Consider the following 9,496-nt stretch of genomic DNA (forward strand, 5'->3'; position numbering starts at 1 on the left):
ACCGAACGAAAGCGCTGGCAGGTCGATAGACACACAAACAAACACAAACACACACAAAATTCAAGCTTTCGCAACAAACTGTTGCCTTATCAGGAAAGAGGGAAGGAGAGGGAAAGACGAAAGGAAGTGGGTTTTCAAATGGTTCAAATGGCTCTGAGCACTATGGGACTTAACATCTGTGGTCATCAGTCCCCTAGAACTTAGAACTACTTAAACCTAACTAACCTAAGGACATCACACACATCCATGCCCGAGGCAGGATTCGAACCTGCGACCGTAGCAGTCCCGCGGTTCCGGACTGAGCGCCTGAACCGCTAGACCACCGCGGCCGGCGGAAGTGGGTTTTAAGGGAGAGGGTAAGGAGTCTGCTTGTGTCTGTATGTGTGGATGGATATGTGTGTGTGTGCGAGTGTATACCTGTCCTTTTTTCCCCCTAAGGTAAGTCTTTCCGCTCCCGGGATTGGAATGACTCCTTACCCTCTCCCTTAAAACCCACTTCCTTTCGTCTTTCCCTCTCCTTCCCTCTTTCCTGATAAGGCAACAGTTTGTTGCGAAAGCTTGAATTTTGTGTGTGTTTGTGTTTGTTTGTGTGTCTATCGACCTGCCAGCGCTTTCGTTCGGTAAGTCACCTCATCTTTGTTTTTATATATAATTTTTCCCACGTGGAATGTTTCCCTCTATTATATTGATATCATTTAAAAAGTCAGATTGACAGGAAGTGCAAAAGGCTAAGCAGGAATGGCTAAGAGGACAAATCTAAGGATTTAGAAGCAATTTCATTAGAGCAAAGGTAGATAAGTGCCTACAGGAAAATTAAGGAGGAAAATAGAAGCAGGTCTATGAATATCACGAGCTCAGATGGAAAACCAGTGCTAAGCAAAGATGGATAGCTGAAAGGTGGAAGGAGTATATAGAAGTTCTATACAAGGGAGATGAACTTTAAAGCAATATTATAGAAATGGATGCAAATGAAGTTGAGATGGGGGAGATGATATTGTGAGAAGAATTTGACAGAGCTCTGAAATATGTAAGTCAAAACAAGGCCCAGGAATAGAACATATTCCATCGGAGCGACTGATAGCGTTAGGAGAGCCAGTCATGACAAAACTCTTCCATCCATCTGGTGTGCAAGATGTGTGAGAAAGGCAAATACCCTCATACTTCAAGAAGAATATAACAATTCCAATTGCAAAGAAAGCAAGTGCTGATAGGTATGAAAATTACTGAACTATCAGTTTAATACGTCACATTTGCAACATACTAACACAAATTCCTTACAAAGGAATGGAAAAACTGGTAGAAGTCGAACTCAGGGATGATCAGTTTGGATTTCAGGGAAACGTAGGAACATGCAGGGCAAAACTGACCCTACAACTTCTCTTAGAAGATACACTATGTGATCAAAAGTATCCGGACACCACCAAAAACATACGTTTTTCATATTAGGTGCATTGTGCTGCCACCTACTGCCAGGTACTCCACGTCAGCGACCTCAGTAGTCATTAGACATCGTGAGAGAGCAGAATGTGTTGTTCTGCAGAAATAACAGATTTCGAACGTGGTCAGGGACTGGGTGTCACTTGTGTCATATGTCTGTACGCAAAATCCCTAGGTCCACTGTTTCCAATGTGATAGTGAAGTGGAAACATGAAGGGACATGTACAGCACAAAAGCGCACAGGCTGACCTCAACTGTTGACTGACAGAGACCGCCGACAGTTGAAGAGTGTCATAAAGTGTAATGGGCAGACATCTATCCAGACCATAACACAGGAATTAAAAACTGCATCAGGATCCACTGCAAGTACTATGACAGTTGGGTGGGAGGTGAGAAAACTTGGATGCCATGGTCGAGCAGCTGCTCATAAGCCACACATCCAGCCAATAAATGCCAAACAACACCTCGCTTGGTGTAAGGAGTGTAAACATTGGATGACTGAATAGTGGAAAAACATTGTGTGGAGGGACGTATCATGGTACTCAATGTGGCGATCCGATGGCACGGTACAGGTAAGGCGAATGACCGGGGAACGTCATCTGCCAGCATGTGTAGTGCCAACAGTAAAATTCAGAGGCAGTGGTGTTATGGTGTGTTCGTGTTTTTCGTGGAGGGGGCTTGCATGACTTGTTGTTTTGCGTGGCACTATCACAGCATAGGCCTACATTTATGTTTTAAGCACCTTCTTGCTTCCCACTGCTGAAGAGCAATTCAGGGATGGCAATTGCATCTTTCAACACGATCGAGCACCTGTTCATAACGCACGGCCTGTGGCGTAGTGGTTACACAACAATACCACCCCTTGGGATGGTTTGGAATGCCGACTTCGTGCCAGGCCTCACCGACCGACATCGATATCTCTCCTCGGTGCAACACTCAGTGAAGAATGGGCAGCTATTCACCAAGAAACCTTCCAGCACCTTATTGAACACAAGCCTGTGAGAGTGGAAGCTATTGGTTGGTTAACTGGTTGGTTTAAAGGAGGGGGAGGAAGGAAGGGACCAAACTGCGAGGTCATCGGTCCCTTGTTCCCGGTAAAATAATTACACAAGGCAAAGAAGAAAAGAAAGGAGATGTACAGCACAATAACAGGAGAATGGAAGAACCAGAAGAATGACAGAAGGACAACCAACACTACTATGGACAAAATAGGAAAAGAAAATCACAGAGAGAAGCAAGAAACAGGTAGAAGGGATAAAAACATAAGAGCAAATGACTGTGGCTGGCTGACCACGAGAATAAAAAGGAAAAGCCAGCCACTCTGTGACACATTTGAACATCCAGCCTAAAAGCATTAGAGTGGAGAACACAAAGGGACAAAGGTCATGCACAAAAACGGAGGCGTTTCAAGCCTATGAGGTGCTCCTAGGAAGGGTGAAGCTTATGCCGCTGTAGAGCTCGCCGACGCTCCTTAAATGTTTCAACTACTTCCGGCAACCACCAAGGGACTGCCTTTCGCCGGGGGCACCCTAAAGAACGAGGGCTCGTGTTTTCTGCCACAGAAACGATTGCTGTAGTCACCTGCTGAAGCATCACATTGATGTTACTGTGTGGGGGAGATTCAACGGTGACAGCAGAGATGAAAGCTTCCCAATCCGCCTTGCTTAAAGCCCATCTGAGCAGGTGCCTGTGGGCCTGACGCCGGGGCAGTGACAGGAAGATGGGGAAGTGGTCACTACCACACTGGTCATCATGTGCCCTCCAGTGGATAGATGGGAAAAGTCGTGGGTTGCAAACTGATAAAGCAATGGCCGAGTAACTACCATGAGCCACACTGAAGCGTGTGACACCCCCAGTATTTAAGAGGCAGAGGTCGAACTGAGGCAGTTAAGTTTCGACATTTCTGCCTCGTTAAGCACGGTGTCACCCCACAAGGGGGTTATGAGCGTTAAAATCTCCCAAAAGTAGGAAAGGTTTAGAGAGCTGACCAACCAGTGCAGTTAATACATTCAGGGATACTGCACCATCTGGAGGAAGATATACATTGCAGACAGTTATTTCCTGTGTCGTCCTTATTCTGACAGCCACAGCTTCAAGAGGGGTTTGAAGAGGCACAGTTTCAACACAGACTGAGTTTAGGACGTAAACGCAAACTCCACCCGACACGCGAATGTAGTCGCTACGGTTCCTGTAGTATCCCTCATAGCCGCGGAGGGCAGGGGTCCGCACTTCCGGGAAACAGGTTTCCTAGAGGGCAAGGCAGAAAGTAGGTGTAAAGCTTAATAGGCGCCATAGCACAGCCAGACGGTGGAAAAAACAGCCGTGATTCCACTGGAGGATGATGTCATCGTGAGACTGGGAAATCATGGGACATTCATTCAATGAGGTAATTTACACCTCAAGGTCACCTGCTGCTACCGACTTTTTGCCTGAGCAGTCTATATTCATCGTGTCTGAGGGTTAGGCGAGATCTAGGTCCTCAGCAGACGCCAGAATCTCCACCTCATCCGCAGATGCAGAGCTTGTAGGTAGCAGTGGTGTGGGTGCCACCACAATCCCCTTGGTCTTTGGGACCTTCTTTTTTGATTTCTCTAACTCCTCCTTGGGTTTCCCTGGCTGGGAGGACTTCACTAATTCAGTTTCCGGGACTGAGGATGAGCGTGAAACCCTACGACCAGCTGCTTTTGGGCTCTTCAGCCATCTTTCCCATTAGCAGAAACCTGGGAAGGGAATGACCCAAGGGACCCCTTCCTAATGAGAGAAGCTGAAGAAGACTTACCCTTCTCAGGCTTAGAAGAGGGGATGGACGTCCCTGATGGTTGGGAGGTGTTGTTCCCAAAGTAGGTGGTGCACGAGCAACAGGGACAGAAATGCCCCCCACCATCAAGGGGGCAGGTGTAGTCTTCCGGCTCCAAGAGGTGACTGAGGTCGGCGGAGCTGATGGGGCTAGAACTGTTGCAATGAGAGCACAAGACAATGTCATATGTGAAGGATGTAGGCATTCAAATTTCCTCTTAGCCTCAGGGTAGGTCAATCGGTCCAGGGTCTTCTACTCCATCATTTTCCTTTCTTTCTGGAGAATCCTGCAGTCAGGCGAGTAAGGTGAATCGTGCTGTCCACAGCTGGGAGGCGGGGCACACTGAGTATTGGGATACAATGGGCGTCTGCAATCTCGACATGTGACGCTGAAAGTACAGCAGGAAGACATATGGCTGAATTTCCAGCAGTTAAAGCACCACATGGGGGGAGGGATATAGGGCTTTACATCACAGGGGTAGACCATCACCTTGACCTTCTCGGGTAATGCATCAACCTCAAAGGCCACGATGAAGGCACCAGTGGCAACCTCATTATCTTTCATACCCTGCATGCACAGCTCACCATCGGGCTGCGAAAGCAGGTCCTTGTGAAATATAGATACCCTAGACCATATTTAGCTCTTATGGGGCGTGATGGTCACAGAAACATCCCGCAACTTGTCACAAGCGAGTAACACCTGTGACTGGGCAGAGGATGCTGTTTTGATCAAGATTGACCCAGATCTCATTTTGGACAAGCCGTCCACTGCCCAAAATTTGTCCTCTAAATGCTCCACAAAAAACTGAGGCTTCATCGTCCCCATCAGCTCTTGAACATACAAGGTACCGGGGGGAATAAGAGCTGCTGCCATCCTTAGCCTGATATTCCTCCCACGGTGTGGCCAGGGAGGGGAACAATTTGGGGTCATACCTCTGTGTGTTGAATTGAGCCCATATGCGCTTCGAGACTGCTGGTGTTTGACCACCAGGAAGAGATGATGTACTACGCTTCAATGTATGCCACCCACCCTGATGGCACCCACACCAACCAGGGGATCTCCCCAAGGGCGCCACCCAGCCGCAGCAAAGGCCACCTGGCAGGATGACTATTGCCAGGAGTCCCGATGCCCCAAGGTGTCGGGCATCTACTCCTCGGCATACACGGGGAGTTAACGGCACAGGAATCAGCAGAGCGATCCCGGTGTGGTCAGGGGGCTACAACCAACAGGGCACATGGCGGCCACACCACAACGGACTGGCTATTGTTTTGGATATGAGGTGCAAAGAATTCCATGGTCCTCGTCGTCGCAAAAAACGACACTGCATAGTGGGTAGATGAATATGCACCCAGGAAGGTGTCCTCGCTCAAGAGATGGAGGATGAGGGGGACTCAATGCACGGTGGACACGAAGCACCATGTAATGCGCCCTTCCCCAATTGGCTCGCTCTTTAGGAAAATTTTGAAAAATGGAGGTCAAACACTACAGGTGACCATCACAAATGCCGAAAGGTATGAGACTCCTTTTAGTTGCCAATTACGACAGGCAAGAATACCTCAGGCCTATTCTAACCCCCAGGCACGCAGGGGGGAGTGGAAGCTGTTATCAAGGCTAAGGGTGGGGAGACACCGTACTGAATTCCAACATTACCGATTGATGGTGCCACGAACTTCTAAGTCATTTTCAGCCAGGTGTCTGGGTACTTTTGATCACATAGTGTAGGTTACGGAAAAGTAAACCTATGTTTATAGTATATGCAGACTTGTAGAAAGATTTTGATTGTTGACAGGAATCCTCTCTTTGAAATTCTGAAGATAGCAGGGGTACAACACAGGCAGCAAAAGGCTATTTACAACATATACAGAAACCAGACAGAAGTTATAAGAGTCAAGGCGAATGAAAGGGAAGAAGTGGTTGAGAAGGGAGTGAGACATTGCTGTAGTCTATCCCTTGCTGCGTCACAAGTAACTACATGCAAAGATTTGGGGAATTCTTGTAAATTTTGCACAGCTACGGCTGGAAGGTACTAATTGAGGGAGTCATTGGCACACCGGATGACAGGTGTGGGCAATGTTGATATTTTGCAAATGATTCCATGAGGCAGGTTTACAACACCATTCACAGATGAGAAGGCACAACCTGGAGAGCACAGTATACAAATGCGAAGTAATCAGGGCAGCACAGGGCACTGACACACTGTGAAGATCCCATACGTTGCAGTTACAACAGCAGCTAGTAACCTGCATGAAGGGGCTGAAGCAGGCTGAGGAAAGCTGACGCTGTAATTATCAAACAGCTCTCCACTTCTCTCCTTCAGAGCAACCATATCAAAGGTGGAGGAAAAGACACATAAGCAAGCCTGGAGGGTCAAAGCAGACAGTCATGTCACCATTTTGTCCGCATCTAAAACCGGAGAGGATAACTATTGTTTGAGTTGCTGGTCAACCATGACCACCTTTTGGTGATGGATATCGGCCGACAGCCGGCCCGCTGAAGCTACCTCCTAGCTTCACTGCACACAAGTGTCATTGCTATGGTGGGGCACATCGCACCTTGGAACTACATTGGCGTGAGGACTGAGAGGGCCGATAGCCCCCACCCTGTGGGTGGTATCATCTGGTGGACTGCGAGCTGCTGTAGAAAGGGGCGGGGCCGGGGTCCGAACTTGCGGCCTCCAGAGTGCAAAGCTGTCAGCGGCACTGAACAGGCTGCCAGAGCTGGTAAGGCTCACTACAAAGACAGTGGTTGTCTGTTTCCCTTCGTACACGGAGTCCACGAGTCACGCTTGAGGGATCAGTAAGCCGCATTCTGGGCCACGGGCACAGTTAATGCACGCGGCGGCCATTTAGCCCTGGTGCGAGTCCACAAGGATGGGCAACTGGCACTGACGCTGCAGATTCTGGCATTGGCACAATGTGTGGCGCCATCGTCAAGTTCAGCAGAAGGCCCGCTGTGTACCTTAGATGCAATAAAATCAATGACACACTTGCCTGTGTTAATCTGCTTCGGCGTGAGTCATCCCTTCCTCCCAAACCGTACCACTCAGTCGTTCTTACATATTACAACACCTGAGATCGGGGGGGGGGGGGGGGGGGGGTGTTTGAATCACCCTGATGTTATTCAATCTGTAGATTGAACAAACAGTAAAGAAAACCAAAGAAACATTTTGAGTAGGAATTAAACTTCAGAGAGAGAAATAAAAGCTTTTGAGGTTTGCTGAAGCCATTGTAATTCTGTTATAGACAGGAAAGGACTTGGAAGAGTTGAAGGGAATGAACAGTGTCTTGAGAGGAGGATATGAGGTAAATGCCAACAAAAGCAAAACAAGGATAATGGAATGTATTAAATCAGGTGATACTGAGAGAATCAGATTAGGAAACAAGAAAATTAAAAGTCACTATTTGGACATCAAAACAGCTGATGATAGCTGACATAGAGAGATTATCAAATGTAGATTGGCAATGGTACAAAAGCCATTTCTGAAAAAGAGAAATTTAACACTAAATATAGATTTAAGTGTCAGGATGCCTTTTCGGAGAACAGGTTTCGAAATGCTTTGCTACAAATGGTTCAAATGACTCTGAGCACTATGGGACTTAACATCTACAGTCATCAGTCCCCTAGAACTTAGAACTACTTAAACCTAACTAACCTAAGGACATCACACACAACCATACCCAAGGCAGGATTCGAACCTGCGACCATAGCAGTCGCACGGTTCCAGACTGAAGCACCTAGAACCGCTCGGCCACAACGGCCGGCTGTTGTGCTGCAGAAGAATGTTGAATATTAGATGGGTAGACTACGTGATTAATGAGAACATACTTAATAGAATTCAGAATTGGGGAAACAACAAATACGTGGCAAAATTTGGCCAAAAAGAGGGACTGATTGATAGGAAACATTCTGTGACATCAAGGAGTAACCAGTTTAGTACCGGGGGGGGGGGGGGGGGGGGGGGGGGGGAGCTAGGTTGCAGTAGTTATTCAGAAATGAAGACGCTAACACAGGACAGAGTATCACGGGCAACTGCATCAAATCGTGAAGACAACATGCATGGTTTTATTGTTAGTTGGCGAAGCCATCAAATGTGACAATAAAAATATCTGGATGTGGTGACAGACTGATCTGTAGCTTTGCCTGAGGTCTAGGTTAGCTTGGAAGGTGAAGCTTTGGTTGAGAGTAGGAGAAGCCAAGGAATCTGACACTACGAAAAAACTGGCTGCGGTTACAGAATGATCTGTTGGTCAGCCCGTTTGAAAAAAAATCAACATCACGTAATGGTCGCCATATAGTTTACGGCGTTTGCCGCATGCTTCCAATGTCACCAGTCAAAGCAGAAGACTCGTACCGAACATTTCTCTACATCCGATAGGAGAACCAAGAGCACTTGACAAGCTGCCCAACGCCACTGTGGACGAAACGTTGGGCAGGTTACAGCGAAATGGACCACTACTATACTACCCTATAACTGACCAGCAGATAGAAATTTATTTTGCCTGTCAACCAAGTACATGCAGTATTCTGAAATTCTACGTCACTTACTTTCCATCACAAAGTTTCCCAATTTTCCTCTAAACAGCTGAGTACAATGCAAAGTTTTCAAATTACCGTAATTGCATATTTATTGCTTACAACCCGTTGATACCGTTGCTACAAAATACTTGATAATGTGTCAAGTATAAAGCAAACTGAAGGTTTTTTTTTTTTTTTTTTTTTACATACAAATATTAAATATGACTCATATTTTATCGAAAAACACTTGACATCAACTATTTACGAAGATAGTTTAGAAACTAAAACTTAGTAACAGTGTCTTACCGCTTTCCTGTCTGTTACGGTCCCCTGTTCGAAACCACTTTGGGCCACCCCCACGTCTATTTCGGCGATACATATGTTTATCAATCAAAAAACATTACACAAAATTCACAACACACAAAATGTATCCTATTGTTTGGCACTTTCAAATACTATTGATACTGGTTGTCTGCATCTTCAAAGATGCTGACAACAAACGAGATCTACTATTCTGCTCAACGACAGCTAACATAGTAATAAAATAATTATAGCGATACTTTTAAAACTCTGAAATATAAAAAGAGCTAGAGCATACAAATTTACACAAATTCCATTACCTTTCAGTAATTCTATAAATTAATTTTTTTTTGCTAAATAAAAAATAATTCTTTAACCTAATATAAAACATAGTACTCACTCTACACACTGATTACAAATTTCATTAATATAACTGTCATTGCAACG

General features: G+C 46.2%; 1 protein-coding gene across 4 annotated transcripts in view; it reads right to left on the reverse strand.

Moving 5' to 3' along the window:
• Positions 1 to 9,232, reverse strand: part of LOC124776718 (ATP-dependent DNA/RNA helicase DHX36-like) — a 239,928-nt gene extending 230,696 nt beyond the window's left edge. For 3 of the 4 annotated variants that reach the window (XM_047251833.1, XM_047251834.1, XM_047251832.1), the window contains exon 1: positions 9,056 to 9,232. In XM_047251833.1, coding sequence (XP_047107789.1) covers positions 9,056 to 9,128 — 73 coding nt within the window. In that variant the 5' untranslated portion in view covers positions 9,129 to 9,232. Of the gene's footprint in view, positions 1 to 4,216; positions 4,348 to 9,055 lie in introns of those variants that run through there. The other variant, XM_047251835.1, reaches the window with a different exon arrangement.
• Positions 9,233 to 9,496: the final 264 nt, after the last annotated feature.

This window comes from Schistocerca piceifrons, chromosome 2 (assembly GCF_021461385.2).
Source record: "Schistocerca piceifrons isolate TAMUIC-IGC-003096 chromosome 2, iqSchPice1.1, whole genome shotgun sequence".
NCBI classification, from domain to species: Eukaryota; Metazoa; Arthropoda; class Insecta; order Orthoptera; family Acrididae; genus Schistocerca; species Schistocerca piceifrons.